Source organism: Diadema antillarum, unplaced genomic scaffold (genome assembly GCF_040938485.1).
Source record: "Diadema antillarum isolate AM-2024a unplaced genomic scaffold, OU_Dant_1.0 seq00000335_RagTag, whole genome shotgun sequence".
Taxonomy (NCBI): Eukaryota; Metazoa; Echinodermata; class Echinoidea; order Diadematoida; family Diadematidae; genus Diadema; species Diadema antillarum.
The window spans coordinates 24,780-50,269 of record NW_027271350.1 but is presented as its reverse complement, the minus strand read 5'-3'; the positions used below and the strand labels follow the sequence as shown (position 1 = coordinate 50,269).

General features: G+C 39.5%; 1 protein-coding gene across 1 annotated transcript in view; it reads left to right on the top strand.

The window, feature by feature from the left end:
• Positions 1 to 22,962, top strand: part of LOC139730781 (tetratricopeptide repeat protein 17-like) — a 36,986-nt gene extending 14,024 nt beyond the window's left edge. The window contains exons 5-22 of the mRNA XM_071641644.1: positions 1,096 to 1,205; positions 2,297 to 2,444; positions 3,128 to 3,267; positions 4,185 to 4,342; positions 5,461 to 5,636; positions 5,906 to 6,105; positions 8,051 to 8,225; positions 9,557 to 9,640; positions 10,071 to 10,295; positions 11,918 to 12,085; positions 14,798 to 14,860; positions 15,519 to 15,603; positions 16,624 to 16,750; positions 18,070 to 18,235; positions 18,936 to 19,010; positions 19,691 to 19,810; positions 21,275 to 21,418; positions 22,039 to 22,962. Coding sequence (XP_071497745.1) covers positions 1,096 to 1,205; positions 2,297 to 2,444; positions 3,128 to 3,267; positions 4,185 to 4,342; positions 5,461 to 5,636; positions 5,906 to 6,105; positions 8,051 to 8,225; positions 9,557 to 9,640; positions 10,071 to 10,295; positions 11,918 to 12,085; positions 14,798 to 14,860; positions 15,519 to 15,603; positions 16,624 to 16,750; positions 18,070 to 18,235; positions 18,936 to 19,010; positions 19,691 to 19,810; positions 21,275 to 21,418; positions 22,039 to 22,176 — 2,502 coding nt within the window. The 3' untranslated portion in view covers positions 22,177 to 22,962. The remainder of the gene's footprint in view (positions 1 to 1,095; positions 1,206 to 2,296; positions 2,445 to 3,127; positions 3,268 to 4,184; positions 4,343 to 5,460; positions 5,637 to 5,905; positions 6,106 to 8,050; positions 8,226 to 9,556; positions 9,641 to 10,070; positions 10,296 to 11,917; positions 12,086 to 14,797; positions 14,861 to 15,518; positions 15,604 to 16,623; positions 16,751 to 18,069; positions 18,236 to 18,935; positions 19,011 to 19,690; positions 19,811 to 21,274; positions 21,419 to 22,038) is intronic.
• Positions 22,963 to 25,490: the final 2,528 nt, after the last annotated feature.

Here is a 25,490-nt window from a genome sequence, read left to right as displayed (position 1 = left end):
GATATACCATTGCTTGACATCAGCTCTTGCCCTCTGGCCTAGGGCAAGTGAAATTGTATGCTGGGCAAGTGCAATTTTAAAAGTGCTACAGTTATTTGCTCATTTCTGCAAGTACAATTTTGACATTGATATGAAAATCAGAGCCTCCCCAAATCAATTATTGCATTAGCACTGTTTTGGGGCAAGTGCTTTTGTCTTTAAGGCAAGTGGAAATTAGAAAATTGATGAGTTAACTTCACGATGCGAAAGGAAAGGAAGAGAAAATGTCAGGCAAGGTTTGTACAACTGTAGAATTCTTTACTGTTGGTAGAAATATGACTTACAATTGTACTATGGTGTATATCCTGAAATAGATTTCCCTATGAAAGTGTACAGTGTCATGATCCTCGTCATCTAGATAATGTACAAGCTGTTATTTCCGCGAGGGTTTAATTTTCACGAATTTCGCAAATCACTGTTGGACTGCAAATTTAACAACACACAAAAATGTCGCCCATGTGCTGGTATAATAGTGCACTTACGACAGCTTTGTGTCAATTCGCGAAAACAATATCTAGTGAAAATGTCCATGACATCCTCATTCTCGAAATATATACTGTACGTAAAAAAAAAAGAAAACAAACATTGTACACATTTATCAACATACAATTGTAATTTTTAATGTCTCATATAAACTGGATGGAACAGAACTGGAAATGTATGGTAGCCTGAGGCATACCAGTCTGACGTCATAAGATAATTATCTTCAGACGTTCAAAGGATTTGTCTTCGGAGGTTGACTATCTTTAGTGTCTGTTGTCATGACAAAAATGCAATCTTGTATCTCTCTGATGAGTCATTGAATGGGAATGGGGTCAACTTGTTTTCCAGTGCCTTAGATCACACATTTTTTTTTTTTGCTTTTATTTCTTACATCTAGTGGAAATAAAACACACATGAAACATATGTGATCTTCCTAAACCACATGTTTGCTCTTCCTTGGCCACGAACGAGCCGGATTATGTAATCTGCGGTGTGTTTGCACAGTGATATCAGAATATGTTTGTTTTAATACTAACTTGATGTCTCCCTATCACATCCGGTGGATTCGTCCAGAACAAGACCTCGTGGGTCCTCTTCAACCTGGCGGCTTACTACTGGAGGGTTAAGGGTCACCCAGAGCAGGTCATTGAATGCTCAAGGAGGGCGCTTCATTTTTCTCCACCGTACGTATCATTTTTTGTTATTTCCTTTTTCTGGTTACCCTGTTTGGATTGGATTTATTTATTCAATACTTCATAAAAACCATATAAACCATCAGAGAAAATACACAACATTGTACAAATACACTACATTCAGATTCATGTCGTCATAGAATTTCCTCCAATCCTAAAAATTATTCCGTCAATATGATGTGTATCTGCCTCTGTGTACCAGTATATACCTATACAAGGCTCAACACTAGCAGTGGCCCATGACCACCAGAAATAGATGTTTGGTAACCACTTTTAAAGAAATGTTATGTTGTGAGTAATAGTCAATGAATAGAGTTTCCCTAATCCCCATAATGCGAATTATGAACAAAGGCACTTTGCTACACCACAGTGGATTTGCTATGAAATCAATCTTTAATATACTAGGTCAAGTTTGGGGATGAATTACTGTATACGGCATATATTTAGTGAGTCTAAATATTCGCGAATCGGGACATCCCGATGATTTCGGGAGTGATTAAATTTGCGATCATCGAGTCATGTATACTAAATGGAGAAATGCATGCGTGTACGTCACATTCATATATCGGGATCGTAGTCAAGATTTTTGTGTGTCTTTAATTTCACGAATAGCATCTGACTCGCGAAAATGAAAACCTCATGAAATATTTGGTGTGTACAGTAGTGAATACTGATAACAGAATTTGGCCATTTAAGAAACGTGTCTTGACACTTAGAGGCTTAATCTGCATATGTGGTTGTGACCTATTTTCTGTTCCCTGTAAACAGGTAAAACTTTAAAATTTTCAAATATTCTACAGTGAAACATGAAAAGAGACTTTTGATATCTTTGAATGAACGACTTGTATTGGTGACATAAACATAGATAGGTAGATAGATAGATAGATAGATAGATAGATAGATAGATATTGGTTTTTCTGATCGATCAAAACTGGTATATAGCAGCCATGGGGCTGAATTGTGTGCAATCGGTGTACATGTAGATGAAAAACAATATGATACCGTAATTATCTACATTCAGCACAGTGACTACATAATATCATAGTTCTGCCTGATTTCTCTCTCTGTCAAATTTCATTCAGGATCCACAAGAATGTTGCGCTGATGAATATCGCCAACGTCCTTCATCGTGGTCATCTCTCCAACGACGCTGCCATCCTGGCCCAAGCTGCTCTCGAAGTTGAAGACGACATCGACATCGTTTACTTCACCTTGGGCAACATCTATGCTGTGAGTTCTGTGAGAATATAGTCCCCTTTCCCTGTGTCCGGCAAGCCCCATCTAATATATAATAAGATTTTAAAAAAATGTTGTGTACAATTAGACAGTCAGAGCAAACACCGAATTGATCAGTGTTTTAAAGGGACTGTACAGTTCTGGCTGAGGTGGGAATTCATGTTTTGAACATTCCTAAGTGAGATAATGAGAAACCTCTTATGAAATATGAAAGAGCGTGTAATTTTAAGAAGGATTCAACGTTTATTTGATGAAAATTGGTTTTCAAATGGCTGAGTTATCAAAAAAAGTGATACAATAGCGTAATGATAAAAGGCGACAGGCCACGCCTTTTTTTAGGATCTCTTTGTTTCACCTTGTTTTCGGATATCTCAGCCATTTCAAAACCGATTTTCATCAAATAACCTTTAAGATACCCCTTAGAATTGCATGCTCTTTGACATCTCATGGAGTGGTTCTGAATTTCGTGCAAAACGTTATAAGCTAAATCCTCACCTCGACCAGAACTGTACACACCCTTTGACACTGATGAATTTGGTGCTTATTTATGTTGATGCAGGGCAATTAGTCAATCAGTTGCAATGAAAACTAAGACTTGTTTAGATATATAGCACATACGGTATTCATATATAGGCCTGTAGCCCAGTGAATGTGGTTTCGGTATCCCTACCTTCCAGGCCATCGGAGAATACAACCGCTCTAGCGAGTGTTTTGGACACACAGCTAGGATCAACCCAGCCCTGGGGGCCGCAGAAAAGCGACAACATGCAGTCAAGTGTCACCAGAAGCTGGAGGGCGCCCTCGAGGCTCAACACTCGTAAGTTTTTCAATAGCTTCTCACTCACAGCTGTTCAAACAATTTCTCTTTTAATGTGTCATGTACAGTCTGCCTATAGGAACATGCAGCCAAACAGGCATTTGTCTTCAGCAAGTTCCTTCAATTTTATGGTTTCTTGATGATAATTATACTTAAGCACCTTAGCCTCTTCCAAGTTTGATTCTATCAATGTCAAAAGCTTCATCATTATCCCTTCCCTCTTCCTCATTTGTCCTACTAATCATCATCACCATCACCATCATCAACATCTTTATCATCATCATCATCATCACCACCACCATCAACATCATCACCACCGTCATCATCGTCATCACGATCACCACCACCATCACCATCATCACCACCATTATCATCACCACCATCATCATCACGAACATCAACACCATCATCATCACTACCATCACCATCATCATCACCACCATCACCATCACCATCACCATCACCATCACCATCACCATCACCATCACCATCACCATCACCATCACCATTACCATAACCTTCACCATCACCATCACCACCATTATCACCATCATCATCATCACCATCATTACCATCTTCACTATCATCACCATTATCATCATCATCCTCATCACCATCATCACCATCACCATTACCAACATGCCCATCACCATCACCATCATCACCATCATCATCACCACCACCACCATTCACCATCATCATCACCACCACCATCATCACCATCATCATCATCACCATTATTACCACAACCATGATCATCACAATCACCACCACCATCACAATTATCACCTTCATCATCATCACCATCATCATCATCATCACCACCACTATCATCACCATCATCATCATCATCATCACCATCACCACCATCACCATCACCACCACCACAATCATCATCATTATCTCACCTGCCACAGGTCCCTGCAACGGACCCTGGCGGAGCTGAAGGACTACCAGACCAAGCAGGAGTACTTTCTGGAGCTGCAGAAGAAGATGTGGAGTCAGCAGCGCAAGGCGGAGGAGCAGTTTGAGGCCAACCTCAGCTACCAGAAACACCGCTTCCTCCAGGAGATGGGTGAGAGGAGAGCTTTGAAATTCATGACAACCATTTCCAGAGAGAGGATAAGATGAGAGGATCAGCGAAACATTCAAATCTTCAGATACGCTTTAGGAGTGGATTAGTAGAGCTTTTAATCTGTTGAAATTGTTGCCTTATACTTTGGCAGGTGTCAATGGTAAAATGTGTAATCACAGAATCCGCTCATTCGCAATGGATCAAGATTAACTGTTCTAGTCTTGCTCTGAATAGTATCTTACAGAACTGTTCGTGGCCCTTAAATTCTACATTGAATCAATTAGCAGCACACCAAAGAAAACGAGTGGTAGCTACTATGATAGATGTTGGAGGTTGAAAAGTTTATTGAGCATGGATTCGGGGAAAAAGGAATAGCAGATAGCAACATGATTACTTGTTTTTCTTTGTTCAGAAAAAAAAAAAACTTTCTTCCCCACGTGAGGCCCGATTCTGTGGTCATCATACAATACTTGTTTAAAGTGTTTATGTGCATTTGTTTCTCATTACACATCATCTGCATCTGCATGATAAAGCCAAAGCAGTGCTATTGTAGTTCTGATGGTTTCCAATTAAAGTTCAAGGATTCAGATTCCTAGTGTAGATTTCTCTCACCATTTATTTTACTCTCAATCTCTCTCTCAATCTCTGTATTTCTCAATCTCTCTTTATTCATCTATCTTTCTCTTTCTCTTTCTTCTTCTCTCCCTCTTTCCCTGTTTATCTCCATCTCACTGCATCTCTCTCTCACTAATCTATCTTCATATCTTTCTATCTATCTACCTATCTATCTATCTTTCTATCTATCTATCTATCTATCCATCTATCTATCTATCTATCCATCTATTCATCTATCTAACTCTTTATCTATCTGTCTATCTGTCCAACTGTCTGTTTTTCTCTGTCTCTTTATCTATCTATCTATCCATCTATCTATCTATCTATCTATCTATCTATCTATCTGTCTGTCTATCTATCTATCTATCTATCTATCTATCTGTCTATCTATCTATCTATCTATCTATCTGTCTATCTATCTATCAATCTATCTATCTACCTCTCTTTCTGTTCATCTCTCTATCTCTCCTGACGATGGTATTTCTTTCTCCTCCTTTATAAAGGTGAGAACCCAAAGTGTGAAGTGAGCCACCTGGGATCAGGGACTCAGTTCTTGATGTGCCGGCGGGACGGCATTCCGGAGTCGGACATCTACGGCCTGCCAGTTGACGAGGAGAAGGAGATCGAAGTGGTGGATGAATCTTTGCTGCAGGATAACTGTGTCGTATTTCCCAATGGGGTAGGTGCTAAATCAGTTTGTACTTTTACCATCTGGGCCTGGCTGCATAAAATTTGCCATGGGTAACTTTACAGGTAATGGTAACTAACATACATCACGACTGTTCCGTGGCCTTACAAATCCAAGAAATCACTGATGGTTACTATCGATTGCGGAGTTACCATTAATTATACATTTACTATGGTATTATGTAACAGGGTCCTGTTCATAACAGCAGCAGCTTACATGTTTATTTATTATTCTGATTAATTTCTTATTTTTTTAATCAGGAAAAGAACTGTCTGAATCTGAGTTTGGAAGGAACCCATGAAGAGATGGAATATGCCCACCCAGTGGATCCTGTCTCTGTCACACCCCTGTCTGGCAGAATGGATCAGCCCAACAATGATGCGTGTAGCAAGTGGACCAGTAGTAACACTAGCTGGAAGGAATACACACAGCAGCTCCTTCCATTGTCAAATAGGGCAAGGTAAGGTCAGGATGGATTGAAGCCAGGTGTGGTAAATCTGAATATAGAGTCAAGAAAAGCATTTCAAGTTTGCATCAATTTCAATAAAGATTCATGTGTCTTAAAGATAGGGCACATGAAAAGTTTTGATATTGTCACAAGTGGCTGAATCTTTGACAAATTATCTTTAATGCACAGGGCCTCTTTCACTGCTGTAGTGATAAAGCTTGTCTCAAGGTAGGGAACTCTATAGTGTACTAAAGTGTGGTGTCGTAGACATTCATTGCCATGATACTGGTTGTAAACAACCTCACCTGGCCTGAATGTGGTTGCTACCCATGCTTGCACCTGTTTCCAACCAAACTACTGAAGTATACCAAAAGAATGTGACATAATCAGTTTGGTTGTCCATTCACCATCAATGGTTTACAGTTAAAGGTGCATGGTCCCGGTGTTTTAGTCAAATGCGTACGTGGGCGCACGGCGCAAGTTTCCTATTGAGACCTACGCTATGGACTCCTCTTTAGCGCTTACGCTTTGGCCCACTTCTCCGAGTCCGAAGAAGTCCGATTCACTGTAGCCAGTGGTCCGATCACAGTTCAGCTCATGACTTGGCTGAGGGGGATGACCGCTTTAGGAAACTTCTTTTGTGATGTCATAATAACAAGCACATATGCACGCACCTTGGCATTACTACAGACTGCGCAATGCGCAGAGAAGACAACGAAGGCAACGTTACTTAGCAACACCTACGCACTTTACTCTTGATGACAGCTCAACTTCGGTAATCTTTATATCAATGCTAACGGTGATTGGCAGTATCATCAACAGCGTCCTCTACACTACCGGGACTATGCCCCTTTAAATGTAATGTTCTACTCAGCTCAGATACTAATCCACGAAATGATTTATAACTGTGACTAAAGAATTTATCTTAAACATGTAATTTCAATGTTGCTATGGGTAGGAGCAAGCTAGCTCTAAATTTTCAATCCAGCTTTGCTCATGTAGAAAGCAAAATGCATAAATTGATGTGAAGAAAAACATTCTCAAAAAAATGGGCAATGAAGCCCAATATCAAAGGGATGGTACAATTTTAGTTAAGATGGGTTATCTAGATATTAACTTTTTGCGAGAGTATTAGAACTATTATGAAATATGAAAGAGTATACAATTTAAAAAGTAATTTAAAGTTCATGTGATGAAAATTGGTTTTGAAGTTGCTGAGATATCAAAAGACAAAGTAAAACGAAGTGGTCCTAATGGAAGGTGGGTCAGATCTTTTATTAAGATTTCTTTGTTTTGATTATCTCAGCCATTGCAAAAGCAATTTTGATCAAAGAAGCTTTGAATTCCTCTTAGAATTGAATGCTTTTTAAAATTTCATATCAAAAGTGGTTTCTAATTTTCTCACAAAAAAAAGTTTGAAATGTGAAGCCCCATCTCAATCAAAACAAACAGTTTACCACTGGGTGCAGTGATTTAAAAAATGTTTGAGTTATCACATTTGATGCATATGTGTAGGTCGGTTGTATCACATTTATATCCTACCATATAACAATTTTGCAATAAAACCTGAAATAAAAGGAGATATCACTATTTTTCTGACAAAACCATGACTGTAGATGATTTATTCTAAAAACAATTTTATCATAAATATTCTTCACTTTCTGTATATTCAACAAAACTTAACATTGATTATCCTGATCAACATTTTACATTGGTTGTTTCTATCCCTAACTCACCAAAACCATGACTGTAGATGATTTATTCTAAAAACAATTTTATCATAAATATTCTTCACTTTGTGTATATTCAACAATACTTACATTGATTATCCTGATCAACCCTTTGCATTGGTTGTTTCTAACCCTAACTCACATTCTAGAACTATTTTGAAGCACTAAATCTGGGTTTTGTTTCATCTGCAAAATTAAACCTTTAAGATTGACTTCTTTTCTCCCAGTTTGGAAGTTCTGAAGACCAACATCGATTTCTCTGGGTCTGTGATGGACCTGGAGGTACCGACGTGTTCCAGCATGTTTCCGCTGCTAGAGGGCGCTACTCAGGTGGACTTTGTGGAGGCCATCACCAAGAAGGCATCCCTCCCGACCTCTGACCCCCCTCAGAGTCTCCGCCAGGTACGGACAGTGCATTGACCTCTTGACCACTCATTTCTCATCAGAATGCCTGAGGATATTTGTGCAGGGAGGGGTGCTGATATGATAATGTAGGGTAAATTTACATATATTGTATGTCATATGATAAAGAGAGCATGTGAAGTATGACTTTTTTGCGTGAGTGATTTTTTGCATTCGGTCAAAACAAAATAGAGTTGAATATAAAAAGCGATAATCTTTGCGTGCTTTAATTTGGCACAGGTTTCCTGTTGTACGAAATGCACAGAAACTCCACACCACGGAAATGTCCTTTTTTACAGTTTCCATGTCTTTGAAGAGACCTTGTGTGTTTGTGTATGTGTGTGTGCATGCACGTGTGTCTATGTGTCACCAGGCCAGTATTATTGAACATTTTTCACTGAGGATCATATTTCTGTATCCACGGGACAATGAAGTATCAAGAGAATGGGCGTACTTGATGCTACGTTGCTGCAGCCGTATCAGATATCAACATTTCTTCTGTACACTTCCAGGCTTCTTTCTCGGCAGATTTCATATAAGTAAAAGACATGCATTGCAGGAAAATCTTGCCAGCTATCATTGCAGCAACGACATCCTCAGAGTTTGTGGCTTTGTTGTTATCTATTTGACATCAGATGAAAAAAAAATAAATAAAAACCCTTTGGGGATAATTAGCTTTGCCAGGTAATTACAGTAACACTCTGATGAGAGCCTGTATTTATGAAATTCAAAAGGCATGTAAAATTCCTTGTAAATACTGTAAAATGGATAGTTTCGGATGACTAATTTTTCGCACTTGGCCAGACGAAAAGAGTTTCGCGTGTTTTTAATTCCGCGGAATCAAGACATCAACCACTGGAACATACGGCATGCAAAAATATTCGCATGCTTTTATTTTCGCGCTTTTTTCTGGTGCGCGAAATGTGCGAAAATTTCAACACCGCGGAAATTTCCACTTTTCCAGTACTGTGCATTGAATGCCAGTGGCAATTTACAAAACTTTCAGACTGTGAGAAAGGTGCTCGGCACCAATTCACAAAAAATTTCCTTTCCGCAAATGTGTCTCGCTATAGAGTAATTTGGCTTCGGTTCAGTTGGTAGAGTAGTTGTGTGGTTAGCAGTGTGAGTAGGTGATGGGTTCAAATCCCAGGTTGATTCTTTCTCTTTCTCTGCATAGTCTTTTAGCATTTAGATTGTGCACTTAATCTTTACAAAGAATCAAAATACCAGGTAGTGGGGAAAAAAAAAAAAAAAACTGACAAGAAATTTCCCGTTTGAATAGCAGAAAGTGATGAGAGAGTTAAATTCTTTTGTTTTTGTCTCCTTGTTAGATGTTTGAAGAATTCCTCGCCCAACACAAGATGTCTGAAGAGGAGTTTGGATTCCGAGTCGCGATCGGCGTCGCAGCGCGTCAGGTAAAGTGAAAGAAGAATTTCTTGTGATTGTTGTCCATTTGTTAATGAGCAATTCTAACAATCATTAAAATGATCTTATTTGTATAAGCTCTTTTTCTTCTCATGTACATAAAAAACATTAAAAAACACAAATCTGATCTGCTTGTCAGAAACTCCCATTTTGTGGCTGCATAAAAATAGGACCAACACAAAAACTCCAAAGAAATACAGTAAATTCCATAGAATGTGTGAAAATATAACAGTACAGTAGAAAGATGAACATCACTGGAAAGAAAGAAGAGTAGGAGATTGTAGAATTTCTTCTTTTTTCCAATGTTATTAAGTTGTAGGTAATGGTTATGACATTTTTTATTTCAAGTGACGAAAGTCTATAAGATGTTCAGCATTTAACAAATTTTAATTCATTGATGCATTCTTTCTCTGCAAATAGGAAATCAAGGATCGTTGGCTGGTCTTTAATGGCGCCAGCATCTATTGGCGTCTCCATGGCGACAACTTCAATGCCATCGAGTGCCTCCGGAGGGCGCTGTTCCATGCCCCTGCGGACCAGATAGACCTGCCGCTGACCAACATGGCGCTGATCCTGTATGATCTGGACCTACCCGAGGACGCGACCCAGATCCTGAGGATGGGACTTCCAGTCAGCAATCTCAAGGTGAGGTCCAGGTCTTGGAGTAATACTGTAAAACATGATATATTCGCGGCATGAAATTTTCGCGAATTAGCGCCGACAGCCTTTTTTGTGGCATGAAATTTTCGTGACTTGCCACTGGCGTTCAATGCATACAGTGTAGACAAGACCTATCACGTGCATTTTAATTTCTCGAATTTTGTTGCTCGCAAAATTCGCGAAATTAAAATGCACGCGAACATTCCTCGTTTTACAGTACTCTATAACAAGAAGTTTTCATAGGCAGGAGACATTTGTGAATATTTTGGGGAGCCAGCATTTCTTTCCTTTTTGAAAGTAAAATGCAGTCAAAAGTTTTTTGTCTACAAAGTGAATTGAAGGCCAGTTATGTGTCAATTTGCAATAAGGTTTCATGCTGAAAAAAAAAAGGAACAAAAGGGGGATCATGGGCTCCAATTCATGAAAGTTTAATGCTGTGACTGTTTCTGGTTTTACAGAGTAGACCATCTTGCGTCCTGTCCAAGAGATGGGGCAATCCTAGTTAGTAGTAGTACCCTAGTGTGGCAGGGTTGTTATTTCACTGGTCTGGGAGAAGTTATTGACTCATGGAAGTTCAATCAGCTAGTTGTTGTTAGATGAAATCAAAGCCCTCATATCTTATCCCACACAGAAACTTACAGAGACTGTTGTTGTTGTGAGTTCAGATACCATTATCTTCAATGGGTATCTGTTTGTGTGTTTGCGTGTATTTGATGTGACCACTACAGAACTAATAAAAGCTTTTAAGCAGGCTGCCATGGCTGTACAAACCCTCTGAAGGACTTAAGACCGAATTCAGACTGAAATGAGCTACTAAATTTTTGGATTGCCAGGTGAATATTATTCTGGCAATAGCTGTCATACAGCTGGCTTGCACTGCTCTACCTGTTCATATTGTTTGGTGTATGTTTAATCCAGTTGGCGACAAATAAATCCTCAAAACAGCGACTGCTTGTGGTAGGTATGAAAATTAGCAGCTGACTTCAGTCTGTAAATTCTCCTCTTGAAAATGCCCGAACTAAAGACATCTGCTGGGCCCCGTTTTGTAAAAAGTTGTGATGATGGTAACTCTAGCAGGAACTGCAGTTGTCGTGGTAATGACTGGAATCCAACTTCTTGATTGGTTGTTGCTTTTGGAAGTTGATGTTCTAGCAAGAGTTGCTGTCCTAATTTTTTTTTATTAAATGGGGCCCAGAGCTGTCACAGGAAGCTTCCTGTTATAGATGTGATGGGGCAATTTTTCATGTAGTACTGTATAAGCGTTATTTTCGCTAGGGTTTAATTTTCGCAAATTTCGCGCATCAATGTTGCATCAGGAATTCAACAACACATGAAAATGTCGCCATGTGCTGTGATAATAGCACATTTACGAAAGCGTTGGTGTCAATGCACGAAAACAACATCTCGCGAAAATATCTGTACGCAAAAGTAACAGCTTATACAGCACTGTACATGGCAATTTAGATCTGTAAGACAAATTTTCGCAGCAATATGGACCTGTAAGAGAACTTTTGCAAGTGGTTCTATTTACAAGTAAAAAATTTTGCTCATGAATGTTAGCAGCATTACTAATACAAATCTTGATTTGTTGTGATCGGACCCACCAGCCCCCAGCCCGTTTCTTACTGGCCTGCGGCTACGCCTGGGTGGGGAAGTATCGGCAAGCTCTGCAGGAGGTCTCCCTTGCTCACACACTGGACAAGGAACTCCTCGGAGCCAAGGACGTCCTTGATATCGTGGAGTGTTTCCTCAAGGAGACTGGTGGTCAAGACAGAGTGAGTGGAACTTCAATTAACTCTTCATCGTTACTTGTTAAATAATGCCAAGTATATCTGTAATGAAACTTGTTGAAGTTAGCAGCTGGCGTTAAAGGGATCGTATTGTTTTGGTTGAGACCTAACTTCAGGTTTCTGAGATTTTTGGTGGGATAATGAGAAACCTTACCAAATATGAAAGAGCACATAATTCCAAGAGGGATTCAACGTTTATTTGATGAAAAATGGTTTTGAAATGGCTAAGATATCCAAAACAGAGCAATCCTAATAAAAGGTGGGACCCACCTTTTATAAGGATTGCTTTGTTTTACTTTATTTTTGGATGTTTCAGGCATTCCAAAACCGATTTTCATCTAATGAAATTTGAATTCCTTTTAGAATGGCATGCTCTCTATGATTTCTTAGGTGGTTTCTTGCTATCTCACAGAAAGTTAAAAGTTACCATCCCTTTAAGCTTGAATGAACATCGTGGAGGTTCCTATGAGCTTACCTTCAGTTGTCAAGAGGTGAAAACTGTCTTACCTCCCCGTGATCATGATAGCGTTGGAATGAAAACTTTGAAAGTGGTTTCCTCAAAATGCCGATTTCCTATGTTAAAACCACTCAACATATGCTAATAAAATCATCAAAAGAATATCTCCGCAACCAAGTGCTTTTATGAGTCGTGTTAGATATGTAATTAAAGTGGAAGAGTAAGGGAATAATGTCATATCATTTTCAGAAAATTGTCCTCCTATGACTTATGTTGTACTTGTAGTGGGTCACATGATCTTCTTCACAGACAGTAATAGGAAAAAAAGGAAAACCTCTGAAATGAAAACATGATTTTTCTGCTCTCTTTCTGGTGAAAGTACAAAGTGCCAGAAGACGGCCTGACCCCCGAGGCGAAGACGGCGCATCGCAAGATGGAGTTTGAACGTCACACGGTCTTCATTCAGGATGGGAGACAAGTCACGAGGGAGGAAGCTCAACGTAAGGATTCAACAAATCAACCAAGTATCTTTCACCTCTTACTTTCCTTGCCACCAGGAGGACATTTCATGAAGCATTTTGTCCGACAAAGTTGTCGGACAAATTTGCTCTCAGCCAATCAGGGGGGCATTTCATGAAGGAACTTGTCGGATAAAATATCTGACAAGTCAATTATATCCGACAAGTTTTGAGAAATTCTTTAGTCTGATTGGCTGATTTCTCTGAACTTGTCGGATATAATTGACTTGTCGGATATTTTATCCGACAAGTTCCTTCATGAAATGCCCCCCAGATGCAAGGATTTCAGTTGCTTGTAACAGTTTGTCAGAAAAATATCCGACTAAAACGTTTCATGAAATGCCCCCCAGGATGTACGTCTTTGAGGGAAAAAGTTTTTAAATGATATGTTTGCACCAAAGATTTCATCAGTTTTCCTATTTAAAGATGAGGAAACATGAAGAGACATGAACTAAGAGATTTTGAATTCAGAACTGGAAAAATATCAAAGCTATTCATGTCCACAGATATCAACTTTACATTTTCTATTCTTCTACTTTTTCGTATTATTACTTTTCTCATTGTTATGGATTACCTCTGCCAAGGGGGTTATGATTTTTCCGGCATTGGTTTGCTTGTTTATTTGTTTGTCTGTCTGTTTGCAAAATTCAAGTCAAAAAGTTGAGAATGGATTTGGATAAAACTATACAGGAAATGTTGATAATCCCATATGGAACAGATGATTAAATGTTGGTAGTGACCCAGAAATTTGTATGAATTTTTGAAGGATTTTGTATCTTTTGGCAAATAGGGTCATTGAACTTGGGAGTTCAAGCTGCGCGTATTTGAGGTTTGCATACGCACACTAAAGTGCATGCTCTGCTCAAGGCGCCGCGCAGGAAGAAGCTGGTGAGGTAATCAAGGCTTCTTTATATTGGGAAATTGGGCATGTATGTGGGTGAAAATAAGCTGCTTGGCGGAGGTGTGTGCTCTCCGAGTGCTTTTCTAGTTATTATTAATGCTGTGATCGTTATATGGATTATTACAGTTGTATATTGACAGTGGTGTTGAACCGTGCCTGAATTTTGTTTGCTTTGTTTTTATCATTCCATATTCCACGTTTCAACAAATAAGCCATAAACATAACAAACAAAAAAATTGCATTGGTTAATTTGTCAAATACAGCAGTTAAGACAATTAAACATGAGTATGTGCACCCATGATTTTTTTTTTTTTTTTTATGAAGGCTTCTAACTACTGAGCACTGATTAATTCAGTGCCTATTTACATCGATGTAGGGCAATTTGTCAATTGGTTAAAAAAAAAATCAACACAAGAATTTCATTAATTTAACATTGCCTTCATTATCAACATTGTTTTCATGTTTGTAGGAATTTATGTTTTATTTTTTTCTCTGACTGATCAACTCCGGTAGAAACTTGTTTAAAAAATCCATTTGAAAGTTAATATAAATAGTGGACTCTTAGATTATAGTCTGTTTCAGTCTAGATGTGGGTCATGATGAAAACAGACGTACTATTATAATGTTGCTGTATTCAAGTTTTTAATCCTCATTTTTTGAAACTTTGCTTCACAGAAGCCCTGCTTGAGAGGGGCCCTCTTCATGACTTGACGTTTACCACCGTCACCACGGAGAAGACCGAGAGCGCCCCCACAGTCAAGACGGAGAGCGAGGTCCTCCCTGCATGTGTCCAGGGTCCCCCTTTGGATGGTCCCACCCAGACAGGCACTGCAGATGGCACAGCTGGTAATCCCGGGGTGCAGCGAAATCCTGCCATTAATGGGGTAAGAACTGAAGCACAAATTTGTAGAGAGATAGAGAGATAGAGAGAGATAGAGAGATAGAGAGAGAGAGAGAGAGAGAGAGAGAGAGAGAGAAAGCCACAGCCATGTATAAAACAAATAGTGAAAGGTCTCTATTTGTGCTGTGGAGCACGATTTGGCATTTGATGTAAAATTGAAGTGCTGTATTCAAAGAGACGAAGCCAATTATATAATCATAAAATGTTTCACCCAATTCACAAATATTGTACCATCGCACTTACACCATTTACTACAATAACTGTATACACCATATTTTAGCTAGTCTAAGTTTTTGCGAATCGGGACTTCCCGAAGATTTCGCAAGTGGTTGAATTCGCGATCGTGGAGTGCTGTACTGAAAGGAGAAATGTATGCCTGCACGTCACATTCATATCGGGATCAGAGTCAATATTTTTGCATATCTTTAAATTCGCGAAGAACACCTGACTCGCGAAATTCCCAAAAATAAAAACCTCATGATATGGCTGTGGTATACAGTATTTGTATGTAATTTAGAAAACGGATTCAAAAAGGCAAATGCAGCAACTCATCTTACACCCTGTGTGAGGTTTTGTACCATCAAACTGGTGACTATTTGACTTCACACTTTTACAAATGTATGTCGTCACTCCCCATCTAGGATACCTTCAAATCTTGCAAGGCTGGCTCCGTTCCATCCACTGCGTTTGGACCTCAGATACCGGCTGTCCCCGCCCCTGATGTGGGTAAGTTCCAACCCCCTCCTTCCCCAACACTCTTCACCCCTCCCAGCCTCGACTACCACCACTGCTGCTTTCAATACTTGGCGCCTCCCACCTTTTCCGTGAGAGGAAAAAACAGATATAAGGAAAATAATGATGATAGTATAGAAACTGCACATGGCACGGCGTGTGGTAGTGTAAGTGCGGTGAACACAAGGTTTCTTTAGATTGGAGCCGCCTCTGCGTACGAGTTGCTTGGCAGGTATGCAGTGTGCACCATCTAAGGATACCGAATGTCCACTGCACTTACAGAGCAAGTTCGCTATTTCTTTTATATAGGAGCAAGTTTTAATGAATAACAAATAAAAAGAAAATCTGACATTAGATCAAGTGCTCGATGAATGATAGACAAACGTCAACTCAATAACTGCAGTCTAAAGGCTACCTCACACTGTGCAATTTCTGGTGATACGATGTCACCTCCTCACCAGCTACCACTACTTTATTACTACCACTATTTCTATTACTGCAAAAGTGGATGTTTTCGCACAACTAATTTTTTCGCGCTTGGCCGGCAAGGAGAGTTTCGCGTGTTTTTAATTATGCGGAATCAAGACATCAACTACCGGAACATATGGCACACAAAAATATTCACACACTTTTATTTTCGCGCTAGCTTCTGGTTGCACGAAATGCTCGAAAATGTCAACACTGCAAAAATGTCCACTTTTACAGTACTACTACTACTACTACTACTACTACAACCATTGCCATTGCCATTACCACCACCACTACCACTACCACTACCACTACCACTACCACTACCACTGCCACTACTACTACTACTACTACTACCACTACCACTACCACTACCATTACCACTACCACTACCACTACCACTACCACTACCACTACCACTACCACTACCACTACCACTGCCACTACTACTACTACTACTACTACTCGTACTACTACTACCACTACTCCACTACTCCACTACTACTATGAGAGCAACCGTTCTCTGTCCTGTCTCCCCCTGTCCAGACGTCCACAAGCTGCTGTCCCAGACTCAGCTGCTGTGGCCGACGGTGGAGGAGTGTGGCACGTTCCGACGGCTGAACCTCAAGGCCTTCTACTCCACTTGGGTCTCGGTCTCTGCCAAGGATCTACGGTGAGTCCTCTGAGGGGAAGAGTCTGGCTCAGTAGTTGTAGTTGGACCACAGGGCCTGATTAAAGAGGATTTTGGTTATGATATTAACCCATTCCTTACAGGAACCGGGTGTTCCCAAAATGTAGACGCAAGTACATGCATTTGTGGCCAAAATTCATGTTTATTTGTGTTGTACTTCCCAGGAATATGGCTTTGAGAGAAGATTCTGGTTTCCTCTATCAATATCACCATCAGTTTTCTTTTTGCATGAAAAGTATGTCTAATATAGTATCAAATGCCTTTTTTTCCGATGTAGTGTGCGCTTCTTTTGCTATAAAACGTGTATGAAGATGTACATAGCAATCAAGGCTGAGCTCAGTAGATTTTCTTGTTCACTGATCCCATTATGTAGCCTCTTTTTTTTTATACCAAAAGAGTTTGTAAGCGCATCAGTGCATACTCTATTCATACCTTTCACCCGATCTCTATTTTGCATTGTTCGATGGCATGTGTACGTAGTTGGCTGTGGAAAGGGGGTACATGTACATATCGCTTGACTGCTTGTGCGCAGGTTGGTCTACCTGCCAAAAGAATTTGTTTTAGAGCATTGGGGTTTCTTAGAGAATTTTGGGAGAAACAGGTTAATGGGTAAGATTGCTATTGGGGCGACAAAACCTGTATCTTAAATATTTCGGATGTTCAGGAGAGCATAAAAAAACAAACAAACATGGCAGCCAAAGCATTGTAGCGAATGGCATCACCTTTCCATTGGCATGCCATGGGGGCTTCATTTTGGGGATAAGACAGCCAGAATTTGGACAGGACATCACATGAACAATCATTTATCTAATGATCAAGCAAAAAAAAAAAAATATGATTTTCACCAAAATTTGAGATACAAGCTACACATTCGTCACCTGATCAATAATATGCAGTCACATGACCACGTTACCTGTCAAAGGCAGAGATGATAGAAGGAGGGGGAAGGAAAACAAATAATCATGGGAAGGTGATTTTGACAATCGAACTTCTAATGTTTCCTGACTTTCATTCTTATTTTTTTTTTCATTATCCCTACAAGAATATAGGTCTAATTATATATAAATTTCAAGATTATTGAGTCTCATTTTCATGAAATCATTCAACAGATTTGAAACTCCCAAATTCTCTTTCTTTTGTGTCTGATATTGATGAAGCATCCATTGTGTTTGTTTGATATTACTCTATGCACTGAATTCTACCCAAACATTGTGTGGATTTTCACTTTGTAAGTCTGCAAGCCACTACACCTCATTGAATTTAGGTTAGTTATAACGAAGAGACATAATATTCACCCCCAGGCTTGACGAATACATAGACTTCACAACAACGCTGACACGGGAGGAGCTCGAGATTCAGCCGTACTGCCAACCAGACGAACCCATCAGCATGCACACCTTGGACCACATCCCAGCAATGGCTCAGCGCAGGGACTTAAATTATGAAGCTGAACAGGGTCTCAAGGAGGTTCGAACAACTTACAAATGATAGCCGGAGCCTTTCACATATGAATCATTGCAATCAAAACCGAAACCCTAAACCCTAAATTGCTTTATTTGGTCATTATGAATCAAGTATCTTGATTTTTCTGTCCTTCTGAATCTAAGTCTCTAATCCCATACCAAGCGTAGGTGTTAGAATGTCCATTTTGTAACTGATTTCATTGTGCCCTTAACCAAATTTACTACTCAGTTGTGACTGTTGCACTACCTTTATTAAATGTAGACTTGCTTTGCCATAGATTTTACTAAAATGGCAGTAAAATAATAAATGAATTAATTTATGAATGACTAAGCCTGATTTGCTTGTATAGATATCATTTGCATGCAGTCATCAAGAAATACAAAATAGAAAAAATTTAGAATTTTTTTATCATATACACAAATGACATTCTCATTGAAAATTTAAGATGTATAGTTTTTGGAAATTGTAGCGTACAGTGATTAATGTTAATATGTTGTGTAAAGTAGTCTCCTTTTAGAATGGAGAAAGAATTGAGGAAAATTGAGAGAGAGAGAGAATACAACCAACGTGAAAATTGGGAGGGGGAAGAAATTAAATGATGATATCAAAGTAGGGGGGAAATATTTCAATTCATTATGCAAATTTCATTTGCAATATGAATATCTTTGACTAATATTTCGCCCCTTTGATTTTGTTCTGTCAGGTGATGCAAACTATTCACGGAGGTCACATGTCAGTGGACGAAGTGGGAGCTCGGGTTGCCATAGCGCTGAAAAAGGTGAGTATGAGGGATGGTGGATGTGGTTACCATGGTGACAGTGATGATGATGATGATGATGATGATGAAGATGGTTAGGGTGATGGTAATATGATGTTAACCTTTTAACCCGTTGAGGACAGGCTGATTTTGCTACAACGTGCATTTCCCATAGACACCTGCCCGAGTATACTCGGGACTTGTCTGCAACGGGTTAAAGAAGCCGACAATGAACAAGATGATGATGGGACACATGTTGTGGAGAATTATAGAAATATGCAAAAGGTTTGCAGATAAGCAGCAGATATTTTCTATCACCCGCAAAAACCGATCTGATGGTTTGAGTGACCATAAACTGGCCTTTATATGGGACTGTAAATGTGGCTATAGTTTACTGTGACAAGGGGGATTTTGGGAACTCTTTGTTAACCATTAGTGTGCTTTGCATGCCAGTTTGCAGAGAAAACTTCATAGGGTTGTACACACTGTCCAAAGTTCCTGGCAGAGAAAGAGTTAAAGAGAACTCTGCTCTACTGATCATCTTTAATGGCAAAATTATGTTCAGATTACACGAAAGCAATCTTCACAAACTAAGGAAGGGGATGAAATGCTTGTATGTTTGATGGAAAATGGTATTGATGAAACTTGTCAATGTAATATATGTTCATGTATTCAAATATTTTTCTCTTAATCTCGGTCAGGACCCAGAATCGTGGGTTGCCACCAACATGGCCGCCCTCTATTGGCGAATTGAAGGAAAGTCTGAGAACGCCCTCGACTGCCTCCGCCACGCCCTGCACTATGCGCCATCCTCAATGAAGGTAGGAATACTCAAATCATTGGTTTTGCAAAACTTGCAAGTTTGGTTATACATTCTCCCTCCCCACCCCCAATATTCATGTCTCTCTTTTCAGATATCATACAACATTCTTAATTAACGAAGTATTATGTACATGCATCTGCAATCAAATTTGATGGATATCGATAAAGATGTCACAATTTTGTATAGACATATTTTGCCAAATTCAGACGTGATGACATACTTGTTTTATAGTCATTATACATGTGCTTTCAGACTGATGTTGATACCCCCAAATCAGGGAAATATGTCTTGTATTTTCATATGAATTAAAATATGTCATGATGGGTTAAACAAGTGCAAAGAACTCAGCATGTTTATGGTGTATGTACATTTGGTGTTTTTTTTTTCTTTGAAGATTTCAAAGCACAAAGACAACTTCAACAAAACTTAATTCTTGTCATCCTTTGCATAATAAGCCACTTCTTAGTTAGCTTTCAATATGTGCACAGTGGTACAAATGCCCTTGCCTTTTCTCTCAGTTGGTTAGGCACTTCACTTGTTGGTTAAGCAACAGATTGTATAAGGCTTGCCCAGTGCAGCAGTGTGGAATTTTGTTCTGAGAGAGAATGGTGTTCCATAAACCAGGTGACCAGAATGGCCCATCAATCACCATGTATTGAAGGATCCATTTCATTGTTTGCGTGAACCGCATTAACAAAACTTTTTTTTTCCCATGAATATTGTAAAATATGGTCAAAGGCCATGATCAACACTTTATTGCTGTCAGGTGGATGTGGTGGCAACCACCATTTATACGGATTACATTAAAAATTGTTAGATCACAGATGCTTATTTCTGTGAATATACAAACCAACATCTTGAAACAAGGACCTTTTTCTAATCATGCATTGTGGAACTACGAACTGGTGAACTAGTTTAGACCTCACTTTAATGACACATGTCTTTCAAAATATTCAAATGTTTTGTCACCAACAAGACCGACTCAGAATAGACTTCTGACTATGGGTGCGTTCGAGTGCTCTAAAGCGAATCAAAGCAAACTGAACTACAGCGTACTTTACTGAACTGTGCCAGATTTGGAGCGTTTGAGCGCTCTGTTGAGAAAGCGTACCTCATGAGTTATTTTCATGAGGTCATGCATTTTGTAGCAAAAGGGTCATTCACCTGGGGTGCTTGAACTACTTACAGCTGTCCCGAACAAAGAGAATGATGTCTTTGCATTATGATATATGCACATGATACGGGCATGCTTTTCATGCGAACTTTTGGTGCGCTTTTGATACCCTTTTGGAGCACATCGGGAAGTGGTCCACTTCTGGCTTGGTACAGTTCAGTACTGTACACTTTAGGAGCATTCGAGTGCTCCTCTGACGCAGTTGCGGTATGGTACAGTTCGCTTTAAGAGAGCGCTCTAAAGCACCCTATTTGTAATGAACCTCCAAAATGTGCCTCTCATGTGTAGGATTTGGCTCTGGTGAGCATCGCCAACATCTTTCACCGCGTCGGGATGCATGATGATGCCGTGACGGTGGCTCGGATGGCGATCGATATCTCTCCCCAACTCGTCATCAATCACTTCACCCTTGCCAACATCTACTCCTCCAAGGTAGGCGTGGTTGAGAATTGTTCGTCCTCATCATGGCTTTCCCCCCCCCCCCCCCCTTGTCATCACCTTCTTCTTCTTCTGCTTCTCCTTCTTTTCTTTCTTTTGCCTTTCCTTTTCCTTCTTTTCTTCCCTCTTTTCCTTCTTTTGCTCCGTATTCGTCTTCTTCTGATTCTTCTTCTGATTTTTCTCCTCCTCCTCCTCCTCCTCCTCCTCCTCTTCTTCCTCCTCCTCCTCTTCCTCTTCCTCCTCCTTCATCTTCTTCATCATCACCTTTTTCTTTTACTGCTTGATTTCTTAGAATATTTACATGTTGCTATTTTTGTGATAGTTCTGTAGAGCACAGAATTGCTCCCCCCCCAAAAAACAAACAAACATAACACCTGACACCAACACCACCAAATATTCCACCAGTAGAACTAGAAGTAGCGAAGTTGCAGTGATATTGCATTGATATTGCACATATTCATATGATTTGTCATGATATTTATGTTGAGCTTTTTTTGCAAGTAATTTGAAGTTATCATTGGACAGTGATATGATGCCAAACTGAGTCAGAAAATCTTTTTCCTCTCTCTCTCTGAATCCACAATCTCTCAACTTTTTCCCGTCACCCGTTTTAGGGTCAGTGGGACCTCGCTCTAGAGTTTTACCAGTCTACGCTCAACTTGCAGCCAGACTTTCAGCCGGCCGTGGAGCGGCTGCGCACCATCCAGTGCAACGTCCTGCAGCTTACAGGTGGTGGGAGCCAGTCGCCATAGTAACAGAACCCTCCCATACGGTTGGCACAGTTTATCTTAACATAGCAGTCCTTCACACTAGAACGTATCACTGAGTCTGGAGGTTTGACTTGGTGTAACTCAGTTTATGTGAACGGCTTTTGTTACTCCGTGAGAAATGCTCACTTTAATTATCATCATAGGTACTAGTATGTAGCAATAATAGACATTAAATCCTGCGAAACAGAGTAGAGAAAACTTTCAATTCTTTGGTGTGCTGTTTCGGTTGGATTCTCTGGACCATCTCTCCAAGTTCCTTTGATATTGGGTAAGTGAGGTGGGTGCATTTTAATGGCAAGGAATGTAAGACTATCCATACAGCATTGTCATGTCAACTGATGAAACAGCCGACACTTCCTCTGTTGTCTAATCAAATCTACTGAAAGGCAGGTCGTGTTTGGCAGTAACTTTTCACTTGAAATCCAAGTTTGTTTGTTTTTTTTTTCAATTTCTCCTCCAGAGAATAGTGTGAAAAACAGCTAAGAGCACCCCAGCCAAAAGATATTTTGCAAAATCATGAGATGCAGTGAGATACTTGCCCCTTTAATTCCCTTCGCTTTAAAACGGGCACAGATTTTGTCTGCTAATGCAGAGAGTATGAATGTGTGTGGGAATTCCAGTTTGGATTTCTCAAACAATTTTTTTACACTCCACATTCAGACTATGTTTATATCTTGGCATATGTATTGAATTTAATGCAATGCAATTTAGTTCATGAAATTCTTTTAAACAAATTATAATCATGGTAAAGTACCAAAACAAGACCTCCCCCCCCCCCCAAACACACACACACTTAAAGGCACATGGTCCCAGTGGTTTAGTCAAATGCGAACGCGGGCACATGGTGCAAGTTTCCTATAGAGACCTATGCTATTGACTCCTCTTTAGCGCTTATGCTGTGACCCATTTTCCCGAGTCCGAAGAAGTCTGATCCACTGTAGTCAGTGGTCCAATCACAGTTCAGCTCATGATTCGGCTGAGAGGGATGACAGCTTTAGCAAACTTCTTTTGTGAAGTCATAATAAGAAGCACATATGCACGCACCCTGGCATTATTACAGACTGCATGATGCGCAGAGAAGACAACGAAGGCAACACTACTTAGCAACACCTATGCACTTTACTCTTGATGACAGCTCAACTTTGGTAATCGTCGCATCAATGGTAACGGTGATCGGCAACATCATCAACAGCGCCCTCTACACTACCGGGACTATGCGCCTTTAATAGCAGTGATGGCTTACAATATTGCAAAATTGGATTCGGAGTAATAAGGATGATTCTACAGTGAATTTGTTGGCATTGGGAAAATGATAGCCTTTGGAAATGGTCTAAGCTGTGGCTTCAAAACTGATTGGGCAAGAAGTTTTTATCTCATTATTCAAAAACACTTGCCCGACTTTGAGTTTAACTTGCCCTCGTTAATTGGGCAAGGGCTTATGTAGCACCTTGCATTGGCCCACACATTACTTTTCTTGTCCTGTTCTTTCTTGTCTCAACTCCCAAGAGTTCTGTCAACAGGTGTGCTTGTTTTTGTTTTTACTTTTTACTTAGTATGCTTGATGAGCAGTAATCTCATCTTGTTTGGGTTTTGCTTCTTTCTTTTTTTTCACCAGCAATGGGATATGTCATCATTACAGCTGAAAATTGTTTATTTTTACCTCTTTCCTTTCCATTTAATTCTTATGCATCAGAGAAAAAAGATATGACAGTTACTCTATGTGTCGCTGTTCTTCAATACCAGCTCTGACTTTTACATCTTGTTCTCATTAGTCTAATGGCTGTCATCCTCACAATGTTTTGCGCCGACAAAACTTAAGGGATGGTACAGTTTCAGTTGAGATGGGGCTTCAGGTTTTCAACATCTTTTGATGATTATTTGAGATAATGAGAAACCTTTAATGAAATGTGAAAGAGCATATAACTGTATGAGGAATTCAAAGTTTATTTGATGAAAATTGGTTTTGAAATGGCTGAGATATCCAAAATACAAACTGATATCCTAATTAAAGGTGGAATCCACTTTTTATTAATCCACCTTTTATTACTATCGCTTTGTTGTAACTGTGTTCATGGATATCTCAACCATTTCAAAACCAATTTTCATCAAATAAACTTTGAATTCCTCTAGAATTGTATGCTCTGTAACATTTCATAAAGTGGTTTCTAAGTATCTCACAAAAAGTTAAAAGCTGAATCGTCACCTCAACCAATACTATACCATCCCTTTAAAAATGCAACATGTCCATGTCAGTTTAGACATACACATGGAGCATCCTGTGATACAGGGAAACCCTGTTCCAATGAGCTGAAAGAGAAATCTTTTATTCAGCCTGTTGAAATACTAACTGCAGTGATTGATCAAAATTGGAATATTAAGATGCAGGATCGAGCTTCAGAAATGTGGTTCTTGTGGACATGATTGCTGCACTAGTTGCCAGTTTTTGTTTTTGTTTTCTGTTCAGAACAAAATGTGCCAAGTACAATTTGCCAAGTTTGTGGTTGTGCTTTTAATTGACATTATAAACCAAGATTTAAAATTTTGGGAGTACAGTGAGGCTAATTTTGAGGGTTTGATATTCGTCACCAAGCCTTACAGGATGAACACACACACACAGTCACACTCAAATAGATTTAAAGTACATGGACACAGTGACTACCGGAGTCTGTTTCTCAAGGAAAGCTCAGAAATTTGCAACATTTTGACCTTTTAAGTGTATATGCGTGGCTCGACACTAAATTTTTTGTTTGGTGGCCCGATGGGGCCACCAAAATCCTAAATTTCAAATTTTTGGTGGCCCGAGAGAAAAATTTGGTGTCCCGAAAAAAAAACAATAAAAAACATTGAAAGTCCTTTTTTTTTTAATGAGTCAAATATTTAAGTTTTATGATAGTAAGAATTAGAAGTTGGACATAATTATCTACTCATAAATAAACTTCAACAAACTTGCAACACTCACTCTCAGGCACTCATTCAGTCCTTTTTATCCATCCTTTAAACAAATTTAACTGCTGATTTCAGTCGCAAAAAGTTATGAATTTATTGACATACTTTTCAAAAAATTTTGGTGGCCCGAGGCGGGCCACCAAATTTGTCCTTTTTTTAAATTTGGTGGCCCGACTTTCATTTTTGGTGGCCCCGGGCCACCGTTAGTGTCGAGCCCTGGTATATGTATGTATTTATGGCATCTTGCGTTCCTACAGGGTACTTTGATTGATCTTTTTAGTTTTGAATGTCATTTGTAGAAATGCCAGAAATCATATTGCCAAAATGATGTCCTGGGATTTAATTTCACC